The 27,469-nt window shown below is 45.0% G+C and overlaps 2 protein-coding genes across 2 annotated transcripts; one reads left to right on the top strand and one right to left on the bottom strand.

Moving 5' to 3' along the window:
• Positions 1-187: 187 nt before the first annotated feature.
• On the bottom strand, positions 188-9,148 carry LOC139663810 (HUWE1-associated protein modifying stress responses-like). Its single transcript, XM_071542557.1, has 5 exons — positions 8,808-9,148; positions 7,598-7,678; positions 6,751-6,818; positions 6,293-6,503; positions 188-4,181 (listed from the first exon to the last, which is right to left on the bottom strand). Exons 1-5 carry the CDS (start codon positions 9,001-9,003, stop codon positions 3,856-3,858), a joined length of 882 nt encoding a protein of 293 aa, XP_071398658.1. The 5' UTR covers positions 9,004-9,148; the 3' UTR covers positions 188-3,855.
• A 3,190-nt stretch (positions 9,149-12,338) lies between these two features.
• Positions 12,339-27,056, top strand: LOC139663808 (ubiquitin carboxyl-terminal hydrolase 7). The gene is made up of 14 exons (XM_071542555.1): positions 12,339-12,564; positions 17,399-17,503; positions 18,394-18,592; positions 20,183-20,321; positions 20,739-20,827; positions 21,369-21,477; positions 22,042-22,172; positions 22,873-22,927; positions 23,054-23,134; positions 23,573-23,663; positions 24,035-24,117; positions 25,286-25,395; positions 26,412-26,568; positions 26,904-27,056. Exons 1-14 carry the CDS (start codon positions 12,483-12,485, stop codon positions 27,054-27,056), a joined length of 1,584 nt encoding a protein of 527 aa, XP_071398656.1. The 5' UTR covers positions 12,339-12,482.
• The last annotated feature ends 413 nt before the right edge of the window (positions 27,057-27,469 follow it).

Here is a 27,469-nt window from a genome sequence, read left to right as displayed (position 1 = left end):
CCTAAACACAAGCTTCCTTACACTGGAATGGAGGGTTTTGTGGGTCACATCACTCTAGCTCTATAGCAAATATGGCTACTTTTCCTGCATACTTTCTCAAAGACCTGAAAGTTACATTCATTATCCGATCACTTCCAGGCACGTACAGGAAAAAAAAAGAGCCACCAAATGAAACAAAACTGTCATTTTCCTTTTTTAATGAAACATAGTACATCAAATTGCAATTCAATGGTTTTGTTTTATTTCTTTTACAATGTGAACCACATATATCATACCAACACCTAAATGTTAAGTATATAGATTAGCCATTTATTACTTTTTAAACAAATAAGTATCAAGAAACAGCTGATAATAGTGTTGGCTCCAGAGAGACGTGGCATGAGTCAGCCTTTTAAACAATGTGGATGAAGTCCGGTGATTGGTTGAGGGGCAGAAAAACACACGGTGCCCCCTCTATTATAACAGCCTAGTCAGTGGGGTCAATGCTGCAGGTAGGACCAGTGGTATTGGAGAGATGGCACAATCCCGTTCTGTGCTATTAAGTCTTCAGACACAAAGTATATACCGAGATGTAGATTTTACAAGACCACAAGCCTGTGGCTAAGTCTTCAGTCAAGGATAGAGAAAATAAAATGGCCTCTTAAAAAAAGGGGCTACTCTGATATTTTGAATTTTAAGTTTATTTTTCCTTTCACCAAGCACTTTACACCGGGGAGAAAAATAATCTTCAGCTTCCCTTTACTTGACTTGTTAGCATTTACTGAAACCGTGGGAAAGCTATAGCTACAGGTTTGTAGCTAACCATGCCGTTTGGTTTCAATGAGGAATGCTACCAAAGCTATGTTAGACATAAAGACACAGTGTGCCAAGTGTCTGGTGAGGAAACCACAGAAAATTCAAAATGCATTCCTTTGATTTAATGGAGAACGCGTGGATGAGATGGCTGCTAAAAAGCCCTGCTGTCAGGCTAGGCCCCAAGACTCAGCCCTGCATCTCCAAACCTCTGCCTGCTCAACACAGCAGATTCTCCCATCAGCACTTTGCAAGGTTGAGCCCCACTGATTCAACTGCACTGGGTTCAAACTGTCACTTTTAGGGCAAAGTTCCTATTCAAGAAACGTGGATCCTTCCTATGTTTTTCGTTGTTCACAACAGTTGTGAAAGTCGAAGCTATTGAGAATTATGCGAGACTTTTGTTTTTGCAAAAGATATATTGTCAAAGAGTTTACGTGATCCTCACCGTGAGTTACTTGTTGACCCTCCTTCACAGTAACCAGGAGGTTCTCTGTAGCTAACTCAACCTCACTCCTCAGGTCTTCATTTCCCAATATGCGCTTTACATTTTCCTTAATTTCATTCAGTGGTTTCACTACTACGCAAGAAGAAAACCCTAAAGACGTTCTTTATTCTGACAGAGACAAATTTTTAAACCTGGTTCATTTTTTTTTTCTGGCTAGCCAGCAATCATGTAGGAATACAAAAGCCAACCTACACATACATGAAATCTTTGACCAAAATGTAACAACAGAAGTTGAAAACTGGCATGCTTAAACACAAATAAGGAAAATCCACTTTCCTGGTCAGAAATGTGAAGGGGAGTGAACAAGTCAGCAAAAATGAGGAGAGCAGAGAAGGAAACGTTGACATCTCACAAGTCAGTTGTAGGGACTGTTACAAATATTAAGTTACCTGCCAAACTGACTGTACCACTACTAGGGCAGAGCATCACCGGAAATCTTTATAATACATTTACCAATTTGGTGACCGACTCAAGATCGCTTCCTATGCTGAATGAAAGCATACTCCATGATGCACTTGAGTATATTATGCCCACAAACGAGCATAATCCTATATTTGAAAGCTCCAATACACGTTGCCACAATTTGGTACAGCAACACTAGGCGTTATTTTTCAATCCTCAAAATACACCCGAATTTCTGACTCGTGTGATGGCAGCATCTCGCGCTCCTCTGGTCTTCCCAACAACAACAAAAAAAAAAAAAAAAAAAAAAAAAGGATGGAAGGCAACATCCATTTCCGAGAATGAAACCAGCCCCGAGTTGCATCAATCATCTTCTGAACCAAGCAAAAATCAAACCTATCCACATCTCAATAATGCACACACCCCTTATACAAAAAGCAGGCCGCGCCCCGACGCCCGAACCGACACTCTAGCTCCGAGTCATCGAGTGGCTCATGTGCACTGGGGTTAGTATGTTCGGGAGACGCTGCCTCTGCAAGAACATTTCTGTGATTTATGCTTTTCTACAGCACCGATTATCTTCCAATAAGTTAAACCATTCCCCACAGGCAGGCGAGGGAAGGATTAGGGTCGTCTGTATAGGGCCGGATGAATACAAGCGGAGCCCACGCACAGTAACGCTCCAACACATGATGAAACACTTTTTTTTTTTTTTGCGTTTTTTTTTTTTTTTTTTTTTTGAGGATGCGCGTTGGAGCCGGAGGTGTGCGCGTGGGCTCCATTTCTAGTCGTCGTACGTCTTGTTTTTTTTTTTGTTTTTTTTGCCAAGTGCCCGCCGTGAAGTAATGCGTGTATCGGCCACAAGCGGGCCTGTTGAAGGGCTGGAGAAGGCTACAACTGGGATACAATGGAAGAGTTGATTTGTTTGCATGAGTTAGAGGTGAAAGCTAAGTGCAAAAATCATTATTGCAACTCTCATTAGAATAAATCACACGATCACATAAAACAGCAGCTGCTTTTGTAATAAGACTGGGGGGGGGGAAGGGGTGGGGGGGGAGGGGGCGTCGAAGTCTGCAAACAGGTCGATGTCCGAGAAGCTGTGACGACAAAGAAACTTCTTTTTCCTTTCCGTTACCACCGACAACACACACACAAAAAAAAAAAAAAAAAGGTGGAGAAAGAACGTGAAATTAACTTGGCTATAACTGCTGCAAACAGTGGCAACAAACCTAGAATTTTAACACTGGTGGTTGAGAAACAAAAACAAAAAAAGAAAGAAAGGGCGACTGGCTGAACTAAATCTAACCACTGTTGAAGCAAGAGTAGTTAGCAGAGAAAAAAGGTCTAAATATCAAAACGTCAATAGCCTGCTATTGGTAGATGAGCTGTCAATCGAGTAGCCGGTAGAGATGTGACCGGTTACGGGCGGCAGATGAAGTCGGGGAAGACGCCGCGGGTGTGCTCCTATTGGGCGATTTAGCTCTACCGCTGACAGGCATTGTCAAAAGTGAGAACTGCGATAATGGTGACGTAACAGAAAGGACAGGCGGGTCGTTTCGAGGCAGAGACGGGTCTCCGACAGAGTTGGGTCCGACGTTTGGCGAAAAACAACTGAATTCACTGAGTGAGACGATTTGATCATGGCCCTCGTTTCCTTATTAAGGGGGTGGGTGAGGATGAGGGGGGTAAAGGGAGGGAAGGGCACAGATGTGTCAAGGGTCGAGTGGCTTTTTTTTTTTTTTTTACGTTTAAAGCAGCACAGTGCATTTTCACCCCTTTGAGAAGATCTGCGTCCCAGAACGAGTCGGTGGCTTCTTTCGTTGTCTCCTTTCCGGCCGTTCGGCCCCATCAGCGGTAACGGAGGACCGTGTGACGTCCTCCTCCGCACTCATCAAGTGCTTTAATCTCAGATCAGTGACCTCTACTAAGAAGGGTAAGGAAAGGAGACAAGGAAAAGGATTCATCCACCATTTAAATACACTACACAGAAAGCCTCCCATGCCCGTTTTCATTTTCAGCCCAGATTCTCTGCACAGCCAGCCATCCAAACGTCTGTCTGTCCATCCGTCTGCATGTCTGTCTTAAGCCCATCCATCCCCCCTCTCCAAGCCTCGGCTCCAAAGGCCCCCCCCCTTACACAGCCAGGCAGCAGATCAGATCATCCTGTTGCGTTTGTGAGTGGGGGAGTCCGTGATGACATCACTGCACTGGGTGGAGTTTCGTTTCCTGGCCCCTCCCCCTCCGGCAGAGGCGGAGCCTGTAGAGTCCAGATGCAGTGCCATCTCCTCGGAGATGAAAGTGTTCAGGTCCACGTCGTGGAGCCCGTTGCGCCTGCTGCGGCACACCGGTCCCGAGCCCGCGCCGCCTCCGCCGGTACCGGCGCCGCCTCCGTTACTGCTGCCGCCGCCCCCGCTCACGTGGGTGGGAGACCCCGGAGCGCCGGAACGCACACTGATACTTGCCATGGCTCCGCTCAGACCTAGGGGAGGAGGAGGAGGAAGGATGGAGAGGAGAGAGCAGCAACAGACAAAGGGCATCAGTGGATGGAGAGATAAGCTAAGCTACCTCATTAAAAACAAATAAGCTCTTTGGTACACTTGCTGCTGTGTAACGAGAAGTTCGATAGCAGTTTCAATAGTGCGTGTCCAATATAATATTCATTTACTTTGCTATGGTGCATGCCAGTGCTTCAGCACACTGTATGCTTAGAAAGTCCTAGTTAGCTTAGCATCATCTCAAAAGTGTTAGCATATAGGCTACACTGTAGCACACTAAGCACGGACTAAACAGGTGAAGTAGGAGAGCTACACTATACTGACTTACAACCTAGCACACGTGTAGTGTGAAAGAAAAAACTGCAAGTAAGCAGCTCACTGACAGGAGTCAACATCATTAGTAAAAGTCAGTAACTCAGGCAGCTGAGCTATTTCCGTCTCTGTTCCTGTCTCCATATTGGAATTAAAAGGAGAAAAGGAGTCACTGGGTTCAGGCTTTCTTCAGAGTCGCATTGTCTGGATGTTTGCCACTACACAGCATTTGAAGCAGCCATATCTCTCTCATACACACACGGGCCATGAGTTGGTGCCAAAATTTAGGTTGAACAAAACCATTACCGTGGGAAATTTGTTCTGGCTTATACAAAACTCCCACAGTAACGAGCACAAACAGGCACACAAAATTGTACTTGGGCCGCTGTTGGCGACAGTGCCTGCGACCATACGAGGCAGGTGACAGGTGCAACATCAAACCACTCTGCAGCAAACCAATCAAGAAACCATTTCATGAATGCACTCATTTTCCCAAATGTAATGTTCAGGAAAATACTGCCTAATTGGCAGGTATAAACTGCTTTCCTGATGCCGTTTTCTCATTTAAAATCCAACTGACAAAATCCTTCCAAACTTGCCTTCACCACAATGGTGAGAGGTTATGAAAAAACATACCAGCTGGCTATGTGCACCAGATGTCTTAAGAAATAGAGGTATGTTTTAATCACCTTGTGCCAGACATGTAATCAGACAGAAAAATCACACTGTGAATCCGATTGTGCAAGTGGGTCAAGGCAGAATGTCAATACGAAATCCGATTTTCTATCAAAACCAAAAAGTCAAAACTATTTTGTCTGTCCCAACACACACACAAAATTGTGAAATGCAGAAGGCATCTGTTGATTGAGAAAGGAGATGTACTGCCACCCCCTGACACAGACCTACTTGCATTTCTGTAACCTAAACCACTACATGCCCAACATGACCCACCCTAACCTCAGCTACACCCTAAAAAGGCCCCCTTTCAAAGTGAGGATGCATGGATGGAAGTATTGTATTCTCATATACCCTGACAGACACAGTACACCACAAATCCCAATATGATATAACTGAATTGCAAATAGAAAATCAGTTGCATCTACATATTCAAAAGCAGGGCCCATAAATAACCCCCTGGCATTAGGTTAAGTAAGGCATTCACAGACGCATGGGGTTGACTAACAGTACACCACTGGCCAATAGTTACACACAAAACACACTCTTATCTCTGAGCCACGTGTGGCAGAGTGTGGTGACTGAAGGACACATGTGCTCTCTCAAACACACTCTCACACTTTTATATGAGGATTGTTGTGAAACACAATATTCCCAAGAATCAGACTAAGAAAATCATTCACTAAATCAGGTGAAAACAACTGTATGAGTATGGGATCCAATTCATATTTCAACACTTTGGTCTGAGGGACACATAAGAGTCTGTATGAAACTCTCATATTTCACAACCACTCTATGGTACAGTGCAGAGCCTTCCATCTATCAAAGTTGTCACATTCAGGGGGTCCCCAACTTTTTTAAAACTCCAGTGATTCAGCTGTCAGGCTGGCCTCTTGAGTCAAATGTTAACCTATGCCAGCCGAAGGTCTTCACTAGACTGATAGAGGATCTAAAGCGTAAACAACAGCACATACACACACCTCTAACAGACACATAACCAAGGACCAGGACGGAAAAACCCTGCATTACATCTCAACGAAACGTCTCTTGTTTAGACTTTGCACAGGTGTGTAAACTGTGATGCAGGCTTTCGCATTACTTTTCTTACCATGCAGTGCTATGGCCTCCCTGAAGGGCTGGAGGTCTGTCTCCACAGACGAGCCAGTCTCGGGTGACGGGTTGGCCCGGCTGGGGGCCACCATGGCCAGCCGCGGGTTGGCCCTGCTACTCCTGGGTGGTGGCGCTTTGCCACAGAGGAAGCTGATCAGGTCCTCCCTGCGGATGGTTCTCCGGCGCTTCTTCACCCAGGCCAACACGTCCTGTGATCCAATGCAATAGCGATCCGTCAGTCACACGTTTCATTTCATTAACTATGACTCCTAACAAATTCCACAGTGATGCCTTTTCTCGCATTATACGTCATCTCTTATGTGAAACGTGTAGTTTGTTATTATCTGGTTCCCAAATGTCAAACATGAGCTGGGAAGTTTAATATAGCACATTTTGTTCAGATACGCACAATGCTAGTGAGGTGCATCACAAAGATAATAAGATAACAAGACAAACCTTGTTACGGCGTTGATGGCCTATCTGGATGCCCAGATCAAAGCTTCTCTGGTGGGCCTCCACACTCTCTGTGGTGGTGGACAACATAAATAAGCAGTGTGGGAAAAAAATACATATTTATCTTGCACACCAATGCAAATTGGTTCTGTACCTGATCATAAGACAACTATCCTCGTAAACACCAATGAATACAATCCCCCCCGCGTTTTTTATTTATTTAACAAGCCTGTATCTACCTCAAACCATTAGTAAATCTAAACATCAGAAAGATTTTTTTCTGTATCTTGCGTGAGCTGAAACACATGTGACTGACAGCTTTTAACGGACAGCTACTCACTTCCAGAGGCTACCAGCCAGTCAACACTGGCTAGTGCTGCTAGCATAATCTACCTTTGCATCCTCTGTCCATTTCTTCCAGAGGTGGAGGGCCAAATCTAGATTCAGACCTAGATCCTATTCACACACACCACTAAAGCAACCTCTCTTTCACTGGAGAATTCCTAACAATAGATTACAAAAGCCACATGTTCCACCAGTGTTGGTCAAGTCTAGGTTTGAGCCAAATTCTATCCCTTTATCCTACAATTGTAGTTTCATTGAAGAAAAAGCCCTACAAGCCCTGCAGTAGACAGATCAATATGCAGCTGTTAAGAGAGATAGCGTCCAGGTCTGTTTACCATTTGATGGACGGGCCTGTCAATGAAAACATGTCTACATTTACAAGTACAGTGATAGCCAGCTACAGTCTAAATCAATGGTAAGATGCTCAAAACAACTGTACAAGTAGGTGGCAAATCAATAAGTCAAACTCAAAACACAAGGATTGAGAGAGAAGACATGTGGTTACCTTTGTAGAGGTTGGTAACCGCCGTAGCGGCATTTTGAAATGGCACCCACAATGACAGGCCCTGTTGATGGCATACTCTGTCTGTGGGAGGAATGGGAAAATATGTTTCAATACATGACCGAGATGCACTCCCTCACCATGGCTAATGTGGACACTACACTTTGGTTAATGCCTGCAGCCTTACAATAGATTAAGATTAATGCGACCATATGACAACAAAACATCTGAGAGGCATGAGAGCTCGCTGATTATAGGGTTGACGTTTAGACCATTTTCATTCGCCATTTTGTCTTGCATCTAGAATTGCAGAGACGGGCTTTAGCATAAAAATAACTGTCAGCCAGCGCTAGATGGCCAACTCGGCAGCTTGTTAGTAGGAAAGCACCGACACACCAACTTAACTGCCCCCTCAGCAGTAAAGTTGTAAAGCCATGTCAAACATACTCCCCAACATGGGTTGACTAACAAGCTGAGTTCAGTTAACTTCAACTTGAGTTTGAAATTACTCTAGTCAACACTATCATAGTATATTAGACAAATCAACAATTCCATAGTCAACCAATAATATCCTCGCCATTTTGTCCGATTATAACGCTAGCTATGCGTTGCTAATAAAACTGCTCACTCAGCAGCAGACCAGGCGTTTGAATGCCAAGTGCGCTAAGTGCCACTTCTTTACTTTAACTACCCATGTTCATAAAATAGCCATGTGACATATCCCCCATTTAAAGAGAAGGTAGCACTGACAATGTATAGCAATCTGTCATCAGGGAATGTCGCGTAGCTATGATTGTTGTTACCATCGCCATTTTGTAACTTAGCCTAGCTAACGTTAGCTAGATATAGCTAGTAAACAGTCGACGACGTTTGTTGACACCAAGGGATATGTCTGCCAAGTTAACTTTAGCCACCTTTGGTTATGTTAGTCAAATTAGCTAAAGGTGGCCATCATGCAAAACAGTTGTACATTGGCAATGGCGAGGTGATCCGTTCTCTTTGTCGCTAACACAAGCTAAATTTAGCTTTGCCCCAGTCAGCTGCTACATCGCACTGGCTAACAGGTTAGCTGACAAGCTAGTTAGCTTTCTCCTGTAAACTAACGTTAACGTCAGTTCACAGTAGCGTTCGCTAGGTAGCTAGCTTGCTAACTAGCTAGCGGTACTAACTACGAAGTTAGCTAAACTAGGAAACAGAAAGCACTGGTTTGGACCTTTGTATAATTGTGCAACAGCAGTGGCAGAGTTCTGGAAGAGATGCCACAGTTTGTCTTGGTCGTTATCGGCCTCCTCCTCGTTTGGTTCCCTTTGCTCCGCTTCGGCCAAACACTGCCGCTCCCATTTTGAGAACCAATGCTCGGGTCCGTGTTCCTGAATCTCCGAGTCTCCGTCTTCCTTCTTCTCCTCCATTTACTGCACCGAAACTTAGGGAAATATCTGCCTCAGTGTGCTAAAAGATGAATTGCTGGACAGGGTAAAAAAAAACTACGTGAGTAAATTCATTAATACTATTAGTGTTTTTACTATTTCGCAACACAATGTATCCTCCGCCACTACCGTCTGTGAAGAGACGCTAAACTATTTTTCCTAGTTGCCGACGTTGGGCTATATACAAGGCACACTACCCTGTTGTGCGCTTTAGCCCACCCTTTCGTCAAATTTCTACCGTCAATTGGCTACACGTGCACTGCAAGGCGGGCCTGGATTCTCAGCGAAACATTTCATTGGGTCAGCGACACATCCGTCACTGCAATGACACAAAAGAACCTCCATGAAAATTCCTCATTACTAAAGCTTGCGTGAGAGTGAGAGTTTTATCATAAACTACACACTGCTAGAAATAAAAGGTGTATGTCTCTTGCACAGAACCTGTGACTGCTGTAGAAGGGGAAGCGGGTATTAGAGATAAACTAGCAAACATAATTTTTCACACAACAATATTGTATAATACACCCATCTTCTGCTCGCACTGTAGGCCGCCTTGGTCTTAGCAGCAGTAGTTTAACAGTGTCCAATACCTTCTCCAGCTAAAACAATGGTGATCTATTAATAGAATAGAATAGAATAGAAAAGAATAGAATAGAATCTTCTTTTATCTTACACACCATCCACTAATGAATTCATGTCTTACTCACAAACTATAGCAGCCTAATCGTATACATTTTATAGGGATACAATACAGATATCACAGCAAAATTATAATCCCTATTGGAATATTATAGTGATGCCGTAAGAGAAACAAATACCATAAAGTACGATTAGGTCATAAAGTAGTCGAACACTATAAATCCCTCTGGGGTTATTACATGAATATTTGAGTCATTTCTCGTCTGGGCTGAGAGGACTCGCTTCCTAGGAAAGGATTTGGGTATTAAAAACCATACGGCGGCTCTAATGAGCACCAGACGAGACAAAAGATGAGATAAGATAAACGAGAGTGAGTCAGCTCAATATTAAACCCAACTGCGACTGCATCTTGGCCACAACAGGCCGGTGCAGTCCCGTATCCCGCCGCTAGATGGTGCTATTGGCCCACAATGTGAAGGCCGCATCTGTTTCAGCACTGCAGCTAGGCGTCTTCTGACTGAAGGGCCTATCAACGCGACTGAGCGTCTGATACCCGACACTCCCTCAAGAGAAATCACTATAATATTCCTATAGGGAGTGTGTTTGTAGCACTCAAGTGAGTTTATAGTGCCTTTATCATACTTTATGGTAGGCCCGTTTTTATTTCCTAGTATCACTATAATATTCCTATAGGGATTCATCATTTTGCTGTAATATATTCTCCAAGAGAATATAGGACTATTTTGTTGTTGTTTTTATTTTTTAAATATTAATAATAAGTAGAAATCCAACAGTTAGTGTATGGACTGGTTAATTTAACCACTTAATAATTAAAAACTGTGCAGTGCTGCCCAGCGGGCTCCATCCGTCCACTTAGTTGTTTACATATTTATTCATTTACACCCGCGCACACACACACACACACACACACATATATTTTCTGTGATTTAAATAGCTCGTGTGAAAATGTCCCCTCTAACTGACTTAGACTTAGTGACTTTTGGTATCTGAGAAAAAGTGTAGAAAAAAAGTTAGTTTTGATTGATAGCAATCTCGCAGGGGTATTAACGGAATCGTATTGGGTATTAACGGAATAGTCTACAATATTTTTACCTTGAAGGTTTTCAATATATGTTGAGCAGCCTATTAGTCAAACCCATTGTATAACTGAAAAAGCACGGTAGTCAATCTTTTTTTCGAAATTCCTTAAAAGTGAACTAGGTTTGTAACATTCATGTAACATCCAATAGATTATAGGGATATGTGGAATTATATAGCCTCAAGCTACATTTGTATCACTGACAGAATGTATAGCCTACTACTTCTCATGAAAAGACCTATTAGACTCCTCATACACTTTAAAATAATACAATAGGCCTACTAATATTACAGCAAAACTATAACTCCCTACATAAATATTGTAGTACCATAGGTGAAAGACACCATAAAGTTTCTAATAACTTACTATTAAGTAGGCTACCACTGAAAACCTTTAAATCCCTATAGGAATAGTATACTAACACCATAAAGTAAGACAAAGGTTACTGTCAAATCACTTTTGAGTACCACAGACGCACTGTAAAGTCACCTAAGGAACATTACAGTAACATTATAGTGATTTCTTCATTCGGGTCGCTTAATGATCTGTTAATCAATAGGCTGTGAGCCTGATTGGGGGCCCCATGCATCATGCGCTCATCAATGGCAGCAGGCTGTCAATCCTACCATTTCTAATCAGCTATTGTTATTTTTAAAAAAACAACGATTTTTTTTTTTTTTTTTTTGTAATAGATGCATATGCCTAATCCATATCACATAACATCGATGTAGACTCGCTGGGGCTGGGCTATGATTTCGCAGGGCCCATCCTAGCAGCCAGTGAGCTGCAGGCCGTCTCCGCCAGTGTTTGGATCTCCATGCGGATGTGACATTTCAGAGAAGAGCGCGACCGCCATTTTGAGATTTACCTCGACTCAACATCACAAACCACGGGAGCGGGTGAGAGGCACAGGCTATGACCGGGCAAATTTCTTCGTAGAAACAAGCGGTTAGAAATGCGACGAGGTGCCGCGTTTGGTCGTTTATCGTGTTAGGGCGGTTTGGATGCACGGGGATATTGTTTTTATGTCGGACCGTGGCAACTCTTGTCTCCGCGAACTTCTAAATTAGTGCTATTCCATATTAGAAGCTGGTTTGAATGGATAGCTTTTTTCTCCGCTCTCCCCCAGACGAGGGACAATCGGAGGAGCACACGGACTGGGGATATTGCAGACAAAGTTGTTGAATGTGTGTCGATAGCAAATGAGCCTTTGTTTTCATTGTTGTTGTACCTATATCATTAGTTGGCTGCCCAGTGTCAGGTAGCTTAGCTATAAACAGGGTATTTGTTTCTCCGGCTGCAGGTTGTGGTGTGAGTTGTCTTTCTCACCTCGCATATTGCCCCACATTTCCCGGGGTAAAGCCGGATTGATTTAGCTAATTCAGCGGGCCTCCCTCCTTGGAGCCCTAGTCATCCCCTGCCGTCAGCGACTCGCACCCATCAAGGCGCCGAGATTGGGCGAATAGCGAGCAAATACGTCCGCGTTTCTCTGCCTGCTCCCCCGCCGACCTCCCCTCCTCAATCCCCGGCGCTGACAGCAGAAAAGGCCGAGGTCGTGATAGAGCAGGCCCAGCCGCCTAGGCTCGACCTGTCTACCCCACCTCCGCATCCTACAACACCTCACCAACAGCCCAGAACCCGGTTCCCCACTGAGCCGACCCTGGACAAGGTCGAGGGGAACAAAGATAACAGGCAGCACCACATCACAACAACAGTTGCCAACATGAACCACCATCACACTCAGCAACAGCAGCAGAAAGCCGGCGAGCAACAGCTCAGCGAACCCGAGGATATGGAGATGGAAGGTAAGAAATGGTCAGAAGAGACAGGGACGGACACTTTCAAACGTTATTTGTTATTATTTCACGGCTGCATGAGTAATGCATGAACTTTTATGGCGCAAGCTGAGCTCAACTTTACAGTAAACACGAAGGCCTAAAGCTAGCTGGGATAGCCGGCTACAATTTTGCTGATGGTGCGTCCATTGCAGCATACTTCTGTGCAGCTGACCTCATTTGCGTTATTGCGAATGTAGCGTTACTTCGCTCTGTATGCTTGCTATTTTTCAATGTTCGCAAATGCCCGAAAATGGGTTGATATTTATCCGCAGAGTTTCGTAGTTAAGCCACACGAATCATTCATTCGGATCAGTCACTGTATTTCTGAACCGTGTTGGCTAAACTGTCCAGTTTTTGTTCATGTTTTCTGCTATAAACTAGACAACTTACCAGATGCGGCTGCCATATAATCGTCGTTTAGAAACAAATGTGGCCATGGAATTCCTAGCCCCACTGGTTTGTGTTTAAATGTTTGTAAACAGTGTGGTTGTGCCTCTGGCCTTGGCTTGCAATTAACATGGCAATTAATGACCAGTCGCTAGGTAAATTATGCTGTTACTTTCACTTAAGAGAGATGTTACGAGTTAATTTTGACAGTTATCGGTACCTACGGATCAGCAACAAAGCCAGTAAATACCCAATGAATAAAGTAGTGTATCGTTAGCTGGGCTAGCTGATACAATATAGACCGTTAATAACCTTCGAACAGAATACGTTCTCTTAGCTTATTAGCTAGCATCGTGTCTAATGGCTTGTGAATGTCTGGTTGGGGAACTTGCGGCCCTGCAAAGTACGTTATCGGTTAACATTACCGAAGCGAGATCTGTCAATTTGGTTCTGAAAACATTGAGTCGGTGGAGCTAATTTCTTGTAAATGCATTTTGTGTGGATGGCGCCAGGCATCTCTCTTAGTCCACTTTGCAGTAATAACGCAGATGAAATGACGTTATGCTAATAACTTTACAAGCGGGACAGCTAACAGTAAGCTAGGCAATTAGCCCCAAGGCACACTTCCTCACGTTCATTTGCAGGTTAGCATGCTAGTTAGCTAATAAGCTAATGCTAGCGAAGGGGGTGTGTGGTGTTCCAAAATGGTGGCTTGTATTTTGCAACGATCGATTTATAGCTAGCCAGTTGGGCCTTTCCTTGAGTGCAACTTTGTTTACATTTTTAAGATTTAATGTTTTCCTCAAATAAGCCAGAATTTTCCAGTCGCCCCTAATACTAGGTAACTGTATATGTAACTTCGTTTGGTGAATTTTTTTTTTTTTTCATCCAGCATTAAACATAGCTTGTTAGCTGGTACTAGTGAATCTAGCTAGCCAATAATGGCCCGAAGACGAAGCTGTGGCTAATGTTAGCTAGCTGGCTAGCTAGATGCGTCAATCCTGATTTGCCAAATTGGCTGTGCTAAAACCAGCTCAACCATTCTTGCAGAGCATCACGATATAAACGGTCTAAATGATACATCAGGTTAGTGTTATGGTCGTTACTTTGCTGACGTTTGACAGTCTGTAATGTAAAATTTGTGAAAGTGCTGGCAGGTAGTTGCTGCTGCGGCAAGCAAGGCCCGCATGGGGGCTCGCCTTCACTGGCAGGCAGCGCGGGGATTTGCTGCTTCATTGTATGAAGGACCAACGCGTGGAGCTCGCCATTTTTAATGATCTCTGTTTTGTTAGTCCGGTTTGGAGTCAAGATCACATCTGTCAGCGTTTAGCAAACGTTTCACCCGCAGAGCGCCCTTCCTACCAGCATTTTTATTTATTTATTTATTTATTAATGTCAACTTTGGATTAGGCAAGGCTTGTGGAAGCCCTTAGCATCACTGCGTCATTCAGTCCTTGTGATTTTGTGATCTGTTCACACACAGTGTTGCTTTTATCTTTTCCTTACTCAACAAACAAATGTGCCAAACAGAAGACAGCTCTAGGCAGCATTTAAATTGTTAATCTTTTTTTTGTAGAGAAACCACTTTCCACATTAGTAGCAGGTGCATCCACTAGACTTCATTTTGTGCCTTCCTAACCCCCGGAGTGCTGGCTCACTCACCCCACTGTAGTCTCATTGTCCCCTGATTTATTGATCACTGCCTACCAATTCTGCCTCACAACTATTGTGAAAACAAGAGGGCATGATACACTCACTATGTGAGCGGTACCAACCTGCAGCCACATAGTACACCCTTGTCTCTACTAACCAGCGTGATGTGACCACAGGCTAACCACTTACATGAACACGTACTCATTTCCTTTGTGGTATTAGGCTCCAGAGATTTGCAGTGAAATGCCTGATGACATTCCACCCTCAGCTCTGCATATTTCAGGCATTTCATCCATTACGCCAAGGCAATATGACTAATGATGCAAGACTGTCACTGCCACAGGGTCAGTTTGCTGTTTTTGTTTAGTTAGGTCCCAATGGTTGGTGTGCCTGCCTGGTGGCCCTTACCTGTCTACTAAGCTATTTCTAACCAGACGCCTTCATTATAAAACACTGATTTGTTCAGCCAAATATTCATACTAGGAGAGAATCAAATAAGGAGGATAGTAAGTTGGTAAATAATTGTTTTCAAGTCAGATTTCCACTCAAATCTATTGTCAACATTAGTATTTAATAATTTAACACAAGGGGTTTCTTTCCCCCTCATCCTCCCTCATATTGTCCCTTCAAAGTAGAGAGACACGGCTTACTGTGGTGCGATGCATCAGACAGCGTTTGATTCCAGTGCCAAGTCATTGTAACAGGATCAGCTGTGCTGTTATAACCTTGTAGCTGTAGGTTAAACACAGATAAGGAGATGTTTTTTTTTGTTCACTCAACTTAAAACTGTCCCATGTGAGAATTCTTTTTTATTGATTATTGAAAAGTTTTTACTCCTTGTTTTCTTCCATGTTTTCCAGGGGGCATGAACTTTAAAATATTAGAACGCGTTTGTTTTTGTTTTTTTGGGACTCCTCACTTTGGTGGAAAAAGTGTGCACATTTATCAGCATAACAGGTTGTCTTACTGCTGTCCACAGGTTGTCATTTAGGCACTTATTGTGCTGGTTGCCAAATCTAGGAAAAATATGTTTGAAAATAATATTTGAACCACTTGAGATGCACTTGATTTCCCCCTGCCAGCCACCAAACTGTCTTCAAAAATAACAAGCTGCAAAGTAAGCCAAATTAAGCCCTCATCATGTTTTTGTCAAATACAAAATCCTTTTGTGTCCCGGCTCTGGCTGCCACCGATTCCAGCGGCCGATCTTTGTTTTGCCATCACGCTGCCCCGTTAATAGTAGCGTCTCCTCGGCCCCCGGGCTCCTGGGGGGGGGGGGGGGAGTCGCAAGGAGAGCCCGGAAAAAGGTGGGCGGGACATGAAGGTCTGTCACAGGAGTTGACTGACAAACGCGCGCCGTGAGCAGGGTGTAATCCACTTGGGGGAAAATGAGGTCAGTCTTCCTGGGGCAAGGCGGACTCGGTCAGTAATGTTACCTGGAGACGTGTGCAGAGACACAGACACTGCCAGCTCGGAAGGAAGACGGGTGACTGTATACATTGAGGGAGACAGACACAGGAACGCCTTTCCATGGAGCCGTACACTGGGATTTAAAGGAGGAAGGATGGATACATTTCCCCGGGTATTCATATCAACGCTGCCACTTCTCAAGTCTATCTTCTGTATTGTCGTCTTCGTCGTCATCACAGGCTTCACTCGGCCCCCTTGAAGTCTCTTCCGAAACCCCCCCCTCCGTGATTCTGTCATCGACGTGTTTTGATAGACGAGACCGCGCGCCGAGCCGTCTCATTATTTGGCCCGGGATAATTGCTGTCCTCTCGTGTGCGTGTGTTTTTGTTTGAGCGATGACTTGCAGCTTAATCCTCCATTGTGTCCATAATTACCCGGCCTACTGTTATGTTGCGCGGGGTCTTTTGTTATGCACACGCACGCGCTCACACACACACACACACATTCTCTCTCTCTCTCTCTCTCTCTCTCTCTCTCCCCCGCTCCCCTCGCTGTTACTCTCACTCTGTCAAACAGAGCAGAGCGAGGGAGAGGGGGGGGGGGGGAAGAGACTTGTCATGCTGTCTCAGCATGCAGGGTTTTCCCAGTTAAGCGTATGAAAGGGGAAGGGAAGGATATGTCTGCCGGTGTTGAAGCCGCAGACGGTGACAGTAGCGGGAGAGAAACTCTGATCTCCACAGTAGGGTGGGGTAGCAGCAGAGAGGACGATGTGACATATTTGCTAAAAAAAAAAAAAAAAAGTGTCCTATCTTCGTCGCTGCCGTCTCCGTTGCCTTTACGCGGGATTACCGGCTTTTCAGCGTCTTCCTCCTTTTTAAGACGATAACACGTACATCCAAAAAACCTGGGGAACAGTTTAAAGATTTTTCCTACAACCAGAGGATGAAAGTCTGTCATCAAAATTGTTGGAAGATTTAAAATGGTTTCAGATGTATTCGTTAGTATATCCTTGTTGCCTCGAAGTGAAATGATTCCACAGGAGCAAGGCAAGCAATCTGGCAAATCTGGGGGAGAACTTTCAACTCGGATGCCTCAACCCTTTTCTAATTTATGCAGAGAGTTTATACAGCTCAGGATAATGTCATATTTTATTGATCCCCATAGGAAGATTCTCTTTTGATTCCCCTCCTCTCCAAGAAGGTCAGAACGGCACAACGGGAGCCGGTAGGGATTAGGTGTCTTGCTCAAGGACACTTCAGCAGGACGGGTAATGCGGGAGCTTGAACCCTGCCCATATGGTTTGATTACATTGTTTCTCTCTGTGTGTGTGTGTGTGTGTGTGTGCACACAGCTGGGGACACGGACGACCCCCCGAGAATCCCGGCCAACCCGGTGATCAACGGCAACGTGGCCATGGCAGACGGACACAACAACACAGAGGAGGACATGGAGGACGGTGAGGAGGATGCACACACACACACACACACACAAAGAGATGCATGCACTTAACATTCACATTATACACATTATCAGTCATCACATATATTCATTAACTGCATTCAAATGATGTTGTGTGGACCTTAGAAAAGCTGCATGGAAACGGCAAAATCGGATGGAATTTCCTCAGTATAGCAAAAGATTTCTACTCGTTAAAAGCAGAAAAGCCTTGTCGATAAAGACAGCCGTCAAATAATGATGTAGGCTTTGACGTGAGCGGTTTGAGTCCCCATTGCGCAACAGTTGAAAACCAGCTCAGGACTTTCTGGAATATCCGTGCACCGCGACTCGCCTGTATGACCCAGAGTCGGTGCATCAAGAGTATTCCCAAGTGCGTCAGTCTCTTTGTTTTTGTCTTTGGATGAAACCATGAAATATGTCCCAAATTAGCTGACACAAAAGAACAATAACAACTTGGCCCAGGACTAATCAATTCTTGAAGGACTCTTTCCACTGTTTTTGTTTTGTTCCCCCCCCCCCCACACCCACCCCCGACATTCAAGAAGCCTTTTTTATTGGCTTGAACGCAGCAGATGGAACCGCACCAAATTGGCATGTTGTTGTTGTTTTTTTTGGTGACATTTCAAAAAGTTTGCAGAAAATTTGGATGGAAACATGGTTATTGACATTATCTGAAATAGCGTGGCAATCACACGACCCTCCGCACCACCTACACACACACACACACACACAGTCATACAGGACAGGTCTGTACACATAGAAAAGAGTCCTAAAGAGTCCTAATATATATACTGATACTGCACTCACTTTCCACTCTCTCAACTTAATTTACTTCCTCTCTCTCTCCCTCTCCTCTCTCCTCTCTCCTCTCTCCCCCCCCCTGGGCAGACACCAGTTGGCGGTCGGAGGCCACCTTCCGGTTCGTGGTGGAGCGCTTCAGCCGCCTGAGCGAGTCGGTGCTCAGCCCGTCCTGCTTCGTGCGGAACCTCCCGTGGAAGATCATGGTGATGCCGCGCTTCTACCCCGACCGGCCGCACCAGAAGAGCGTGGGCTTCTTCCTGCAGTGCAACGCAGAGTCCGACTCCACGTAGGTGTCTCCGACCCCCCCCCCCCCCCCCCATCGGTGTAGATCGATGAAGAAAGGCAACGTAGGTTTCTGATGACCATAATTCATTTTGCACCTCTGACGCGGCGCACGGTATGGTTCAAAAACGCTCAGCGCACAAACTGAATAAAGTTTGCAACACGGCCTACACCATATGTTGAGGATGAAACCCGTTTGTATTGAACTGTATGGTGTACTTTGCTTCATTAAAGTAGTGATAAACAGATGGGAGTATAATAGTCAGCTTATCTTCTATTGGAGTGAGACACTTCAGTGCCTAAAACTGCTACAACTGGGCTCGCTAAATGAAATGTCAATGACAGTGCAGGCTGGTGAATTGGGATCTGGGTTTACAGTTAACACCCATCATTTAATATAAGTGAGGGGTAATTAGGATGATAATTGGCGACACTATTATGCCTAGTGAAAGAGCTGCTGAGTACTTGTGTAGACCCTTGACTAAACTACTGATACACACAGAATGTAACTTTTGAAAGCTTGCTATCAGTGTGTGTTTGGCAGAGTGTGACTAGAATAACGGCTGGCGCCGAGCTCTGGTGCAACATTTGTTGCAACGCGTTTACTTCCACGCGTGTCCGAAATTAACTTTTTGGCTTAATTTCTAAGGCCTGGTGAACTTAAAAAAAACCAGTACCTTTTTATCAGCCAAAATAATGAATATACATTTCTCATAGAAATATGTCGCCATACCCCTTTTTCAATGCTGTTTTATTTATAGAATCAGTTAACTTACTTGGATACAACAGATCACAGTGTTTCCCACAGGTTGTCAGTTCACTTGGGTGGCGTGGGGGGGGGGTTATTGACAACTTGTTGACGTTTCCTTTAGCGCGCCCGACAACTCATATTTTTTCAGGCACTAAAGTCTGGCATCGGCATTGCAACATCAGCTGACTGTTACACTTCCATCTGATTACCGAGGCTCTGTTCGGAACCCTCTCTCCGCTCAGTCTGTGTCGGACACGCAGACGCACCGCGAACCCGGAGGAGCACAGATGCGTTGCGTCATCGCCGCGATGAATTACGCTCATCGGAGCTGACTAACACGCTTTTGCCGGCGGACTACAGCGAGAACCACCGGCTCCATGCATCACGGCACCCGGAATTAAATCCAAAACGAAAACTTTACGTGGCAGGCTGTGGATTTACCTGGGTGGGCCTCCCAAATATTTACATCGTGTGGGAAACAGTGGGTCAAGTTTAGAATTCATCATGAAGTGCGACAGAATTCGGAGAGCATTTTGAAGCATTATTATGATATGTTATGTATCTCAAAACTCCCGGCCAGTGTATTAGGTGACTTATTAATCTGCCAATGACACATTTTTCCGGTGCTTGGCGGGTGTTAACTTCAGAACCTGCCTCCACCCTAGATTTATTGATATGCCTTGTTTACTTTCGTTTACTTGCACATGTGCAGACATACGTAACCCCACACACAAAGCATACTTACAAGCACACATGAGGCTGGGTTTTTGGGTTTGTTGATACTGTCCAGGAGACACACACACATGCTAGTGGTCACTGACAGTAGCCGCTTGGTGTTTTCAGGTCATGGTCGTGCCACGCCCAGGCCATGCTGAAGATCATCAACTACAAAGACGACGAGAAGTCCTTCAGCCGCAGGATCAGTCACCTCTTCTTCCACAAGGAGAACGACTGGGGCTTCTCCAACTTCATGTCCTGGAGCGTGAGTACACAGAGAGAGAGAGAGAGAGAGAGAGACGTGTGAGGAAAGGGGGGAGGAACGGATGAGTTAGAAAGGAACGGAGTGATGGTTGTGTTTTTTTGCCCACCTACCTCTTTCTCTACTTTAACCAGCCAAATTGATTTTTCGTTTTTTTTTTTTTTCAAATGGGGGGGAAAGAACCATCAAAGAAAGACTGGCTGCCTGTCATAGCGGCTGGAGTAGACAACCTTAGCAGACGCAATCAAAAATTTAATTTGTTTATTTATTGAGTGCTCAGTCCACTCAGAATACGAACACACCGTCTCCTCTACCCATTCTTGCGGCCTCTGCTCTTTGTGTATAAAGTTCAGATGTACCCGACAGACTGCGGTGTGTGTGTGTGTATACTTGACTTGTTTCTGCACGGTTGCGTTTCAGGACGTGACCGATCCAGAGAGGGGCTTCATCGACGACGACAAAGTCTCCTTCGAAGTCTACGTCCAGGCAGACGCCCCGCACGGAGTGGCGTATGTAGCTCTCACTCTTTTTACACTCTTTTTACTCCTTTCTCTCTCTCTGCTGGGGCCACGGTGGGGTTTTCTATAACAGTCACTCGTCTTATCATGTACAGTATGTCCTGGGAAAGGTTTGCAGACCGACACTTGTGGTCCCCTTTTGGGATGTGGTGTGGGCCGCCTGGGATGTGAATTCTAGACCTAGATTTGCTATATCAGTCCCCACCATAAAGGAGTTTCTTAAATGTCATTTGGCGATAAAGAGCTTTGGACAAGTTGTAAGGAAAGGAATACTTAATATGATCCTAACTGCCCAGTCTGTCTCAAATATTATATACAGGGAAAAAAAATTCCATAGCGGTTACCGAACCAAATCCTCGATCCACCTTGGTTCCCCCGTCTATATTTAGGTGCCGTTCCTCTGTAATGACAGAAACAGGCAAGTCGCGTTCTCGCTTTTCTGTAACGCGGCTCCCCAGATCTCCCTTTCTCCTCGACGTTCAGGGGCGTATGAATTATAACCCCAACCCTGCCTTCCCCGTCTCTTAACCAGCTGGGACTCGAAGAAACACACGGGCTATGTGGGGCTGAAGAACCAGGGAGCCACCTGCTACATGAACAGCCTGCTACAGACGCTCTTCTTCACCAACCAGCTACGGCGGGTACGCATTTGTGTGTGTGTGTGTGTGTGTGTGTGTCCGAGTGTGTGTTTGTAAGCGGCGCAGAGTTTATTTTTCACCGTTGGCCGCTTGTAATGACTTAAACAGGCCAGACGTAGATGTGTGTGTTGTGTATATGTGTGTAAGTGTTTGTGTTTGCACCTTTTCTGCATGTGCCAATGTGTTGAGTGTGTATGTGTATGAACAGTATACATATGAAATGCATCATATTTGAACACAGAGTCAAATCCAATCAGAACATTAAGATGTGGGAAAAATGTATAGTAACCCAGAACTACTACTTCTTCTTCTACTATTACTTCTTCTTCTACTACTACTACTACCACTACTACTATCATCCCAGGGTTTAGTAAAGCTTTTAGAATCTCATGATCTAAACACTTTTTTGAGACTTTTTCCACCCTGCCAAGAATAAAACGTGGGGTTAGGGTGTGAAAATGGACAAATTTAAAGTTACAAAATATCGGCTATGGGCAGCTTCAATCCAAAATCCCATATTGGCGAATTTCTGTTGTGCGTCCTCCTAACTCCCGGCCGTGTTCCCAGGCGGTGTACATGATGCCCACGGAGGGAGACGACTCGTCCAAGAGCGTCCCCCTGGCGCTGCAGAGGGTCTTCTACGAGCTGCAGCACAGCGACAAGCCCGTCGGCACCAAGAAACTCACCAAGTCCTTCGGGTAATGCGCTCGGGACACACACACACACACACACACACACACACACACACACACACACACACACACACACACACGCGCACGCAGTCTTTCTTGACAGCCCACCTGTCATTTGTCCTCTGTCTATTGTCAGATGGCGGCTAGACTCAAGAGTGAGAACTACTGTAGCGCGCTGTTGACAAAACAATCATTTTGTGTTGTGTTAATTGTGACAAAGATTTTTGATTTTTTTTTTGTTTTTGTTTTTTTAGACACAAGGACACAGCTTTTTCTGTATACTTTGGTTTTTGGCACCGCTCAAGAAATGAATGTTCAAATCGCTGAGTGTGGGGGAGACAGTGAGATACTTGCAAGATCTCCTCATGCAGTTTGATTTGCAAGCCAGCGATTGTGCAACAGCGCCAGTGTTACTTGATCAGAGTGATTAAATGAAACACCTTTCCCTTTAAGAAAAAACAATGCAGTACAGTAGTCATTAATGCAATTTTGATATGTTCTTAGGGCCAATGATAGGGTTTTCTACAGTGTGGTTGACCCACTAAATATGAGAAATGATATTGTCTGGAGTTGGGATCAATTGGGAAACCGATGATGACATCACTTTTCTTTAGCGGGATGGGACATAAATCTTTGGCTGTGCGAAGTAAGTTTGTCTCCTCTACTCTTTTGGTCTATGTATCTAACTCTCTTTTCCTGTGTGTAGGTGGGAGACACTAGACAGTTTCATGCAACATGATGTACAGGAGCTGTGCAGAGTGGTGAGTCCTCGCATCATACTGTCTTAAAGCGTGTGTGTGTGTGTGTGTGCGCTGAATAATTCACATTCTGTGTCTGTGTCTGTGTGTGTGTGTGTGTGTGTGTGTGTGTGTGTGTGTGCGCTCCAGCTCCTGGACAACGTGGAGAACAAAATGAAAGGCACTTGTGTGGAGGGAACCATCCCCAAGCTCTTCAGAGGAAAGATGGTGGTACGTACACTCTCTCTCTCTCTCTCTCTCTGCATTTCCCCTCCTCCGCTTTCTCTCGCTCCATCCTGTTAAAAAAAAAAAAAAACAACAAGTAAAAGGAGGAGATAAACACTCACGTGCTGAAGGTACGGGCCTCCAGAGGGAGAAGACAGCCTTGCACGTTGTACAGCAAACAACATTAGCACAGCACGCGGCATTTAAATTCTTCCGTAAATGTTGTCGACACAGTGATGAAATGAAGCAGTCTTAACTCGAATAAGATTAGCGCAGCATGTATCTTAGAAGAAGGTCAGTTTAAGAATAGAAGGAGGCCGAATTAAGGATTTGACCCTCTTAAAAATATGATTTTTGACGCAGCGACGAAAGCAGGTAGTCTGACTCGTGTGTGTGTGTGTGTGTGTGTGTGTGTGTGCGTGTGTGTGTTCTCTCCACCTCCAGTCGTATATCCAGTGTAAGCACGTGGACTACCGGTCGGAGCGGATAGAGGACTACTATGACATCCAGCTCAGCATAAAAGGAAAGAAGAATAGTGAGTGGCAGCACCCAACACAACCTTTTCACTTCAGTCACGTATCTCAACTGTGGATTCTAGTCTTTGATGATAAAATGTAATAAGTGTCATAAAGTCGATTTCTGCACAAGGGCAATGTTTTACTTCGATATTTTTTAGTTTTTTCCTATCAGTCCTTTGAAAAGAATATAATCCCATCATTGATTAACCTTCTAAAATGAATGGCACAATACTTCTTTTCTTGCCAGTTGGAGGCATTTATTGCTTTATTTCTTATTGTCCTCGTTTTCTTGATCACAGCGCTGCATGTATGCGAGATATGGCGTGAATAATAGATGACAAACACTTTCTCTCTCTCTCTCTCTCTCTCTCTCTGCGTTTACCTCCAGTCTTCGAGTCTTTCAAAGACTACGTCGCTACAGAACAGTTGGACGGGGACAACAAATACGACGCGGGGGAGCACGGCCTTCAGGTAAAATGATTTTAAAGTAAGAGATTTAGTTATTTTACAATATCTCAGTTGGGGTATAAATGAATAAAAACTCCACCCCCGTCTCTGGCGATCTGAAAGCAACTCAGTGCACATTTAATATATATTAACATTGTATGTCTACTGTAAAAGAAACACGTTGTCTTTTTCATCAGCTGTGCTTTAGTATGCGTGGAAAAGACACTACAAGGTCCCCTTCAGATTTCTTTAAGTATTTAAGCAGCAAAGCCTCACAATGGAGTCCAAGAACACATCTGTGTGTCATTTTCTAATGAAGCACTCGCCCGCCGTCCCAGCTGACGGCTACAAGGTCGGCGCGCTATGAAACAGATGAGAGACGCTCCTCGAAAAGCCGGCTCAGATGGCAGTTTACCAAGCTGATATTAGACGGAGAATGAGCGACTGTCAGTCACAAAATACTCAAAAGATGCGTCCAAAGATCCAGGCTGGAAAGCTGGGAAACACTTGCAGACTCTGGCTACATTCGCACACTGCTGCTCAAAGTGTCCCATTTCTGAATTTTTTTTTTATTTATTTATTTATTTTTTGGTCTTTTCTCCCCTCATGTGACCCAGATCTGATGTTTTCTAATCGGCGCGAACAGCAAAAAAAGCTTCACAGAGTCACACTTTTTCAATTCCGGTCTGGATCACACGGGTATGCAGTGCAACTAGGATAATTCAATGTTATCGTTTATCGTCTTTCAGTGGAATCATATCGCGATGATATGAAGATATGAAGATATTTTGATATCGTGACACACATTTCTGCCGTCTAAATTGATGATGACAAGCAAATTTTACTTAAAAACTCTGATAAAATGAGGCATGGTAGGAATATTATTTGAAAATTTCAGTTTTGTTTGACACCACACCTAACATTACCATTCGGTTCAATGAGATGAACATTCATTTGATTATTTAACGTGATTTCGCATACACGAACCATATCGTGATATATATTAATGTCGAGAAAAATCCTTATGATTATCATGATATCGATTTCAACCATATCGCCCGGCCCCTAGGTGCGACACCGGATCCCGAGGCGCGCGACTCGTATTGGAACGCTCCGATCGGAGTTTTATCACCGTTGCCGTGACGACATGTAAATCTGAGTGCTGTCTGTGTGCATATGTCTGTCCTCCCAGGAAGCGGAGAAGGGCGTGAAGTTCCTCACCTTCCCTCCCATCCTTCACCTGCAGCTGATGAGGTTCATGTACGACCCGCAGACCGACCAAAACATCAAGATTAACGACAGGTAACACACACACACACACACACACACACACACCTGTTATCGCTTGTTCATTCTCTTCATTACACCCACGCGTTGGAAGTTTGCACACGCCCACGCACACTCACAGCCCACCCTGCTGAAAGTACACCACTACATCAGCCGCTAGTGTTAAAAAAAAAAAAAAACCGAAGAAACGGAACATTCACAGGCCGGTACCTTGACGGAGAAGGCTTTGCTCCGGGATAACGCAGGGGTTAAAGGGAGCGGTCTATTCCCAGAAACGGCCACTTGACTCGGAACGCGGCTCTGCCCCGACCTCTCGCAAACCCAAGGCGGTGAGAAAGTGAGTCACCGAGGGTTGCGCTTTCCTGCAGGCGGGCGTCGAGGTCTATGTCAAGCTCTGTGGGAGTTAATGGTGTTTTAACAACCCGCTGGGAGAATGTGGCACTCGCCGGGAACACACACACACACACACACACACTTAAGCACACAGAATGATGTACGTTAATGAAACGGTGTCGGAGCAAAGCCAGGCCCCAGTTAAGAGATTAACTGGAATGCGCGCACACACACACACACACACAGAGAGACACACAGACAGCCAGAATAGCTAATTTTCCCTCTGTAGTGTCTCTCACAGGCTCTGAGTCATCCTTGTGACGCCACCACTGTCACCTGGGCCCCTGAGGGCTTTATGTACACACACACACACACATTCACACTCAAACACACACACATCCGGTCTGGAGTGGCAGGTGAACGGACGGGGCTTACACCATCGCTCTCACTTTCTTCCCCTCTCCTTGCCTCTCTTTCATTCTTTCATCCATCCTTCGTGTCCCTCGTTCCTCCCTCCTTTCCCCCACTTCTTCCTCCTCTCCGCTCCCATCCCTCCTTCCATCCTTTGCTTCCCGTCTCCCCCCCCCCCCCCCTTCTCTTGCTTCCCACTTCCCACTCCCTCGCAAATTCTCTCACCGTTCCTCATCCATCCCCACTTTCTAACCTTTTATCCTTTCCTTTCCCTCCACCCCTCCCAGGTTTGAGTTCCCGGAGCAGCTCCCCCTGGACGAGTTCCTCCAGAAGCCGGACTCCAAGGACCCGGCCAACTACATCCTGCACGCGGTGCTGGTGCACAGCGGCGACAACCACGGCGGTCACTACGTCGTCTATCTTAACCCCAAAGGAGACGGCAAAGTGAGTGTCAAGGAGCCAATAGTGAGAACAACCTTTTTTTATTATTATCCACATTCTCATCAAAAATTCTTACAGCGTTGTTGTTTTTTTTTGGCACTTCTGTGGGTCTGTGGTCCGATTGCTGTTACATGACTCATGTGGATACTGCACTGTAGGCAGTGTTTGTATGAAAGTCCATGCAGGCCACACACCCCAGCATGCCGGAGTGCTGAAAAAAGCCGATCATTATCTGTATGACTGGACGCAAACGGTCGTCTTAAGTGCTTTGTGCTTTTCTCTCCCTCTTCTTCCCCCATCCCCCTTCCCCACACTCCTCCCCCCTCCCTCCCTCCCAGTGGTGCAAGTTTGACGACGACGTGGTGTCGCGGTGCACCAAGGAGGAGGCCATAGAGCACAACTATGGCGGCCACGACGACGACCTCTCGGTGCGTCACTGCACCAACGCCTACATGTTGGTCTACATCCGAGAGTCCAAGCTCAGTAAGTGACGCGCCTTCATATGCTGAGTTCTTCCTCAGTCACCGTCCTCGTTTCGAAAAGTCTTACACCATTCTAATAGATCAGGTGCAGTTATCTGTATTCTTCTGTAGATACATACTAGGGCTGCAGCTAACAATTATTTTCATTGTCGATTTAATCTGTCGATTATTTAATCGATTAGTTGTTTGGTCTGTAAAATGTCAGAAAATGGTGAAAAATGTGGATCAGTGTTTCCCAAAGCCCAAGATGACGTCCTCAAATGTCTTGTTTTGTCCACAACCCAAAGATATTCAGTTTACTGTCATAGAGGAGGAAAGAAACATGAAAATATTCACATTTAAGAAGCTGGAATCAGAGAATTTTTGGCTTATTTTTCTTAAAAAATTACTCAAACCGATTACAAACAGCTCTAATACATACA

The sequence above is a fragment of the Centroberyx affinis genome, unplaced genomic scaffold, assembly GCF_046629955.1.
Source record: "Centroberyx affinis isolate AG114_WGS23_722 - 3 ecotype Tasmania unplaced genomic scaffold, CSIRO-AGI_Caff_v1 ptg004124l_1, whole genome shotgun sequence".
Classification (NCBI taxonomy): Eukaryota; Metazoa; Chordata; class Actinopteri; order Beryciformes; family Berycidae; genus Centroberyx; species Centroberyx affinis.
Note: the sequence above shows the minus strand (reverse complement) of the source record. Positions and strands in the feature narration are given on the sequence as shown.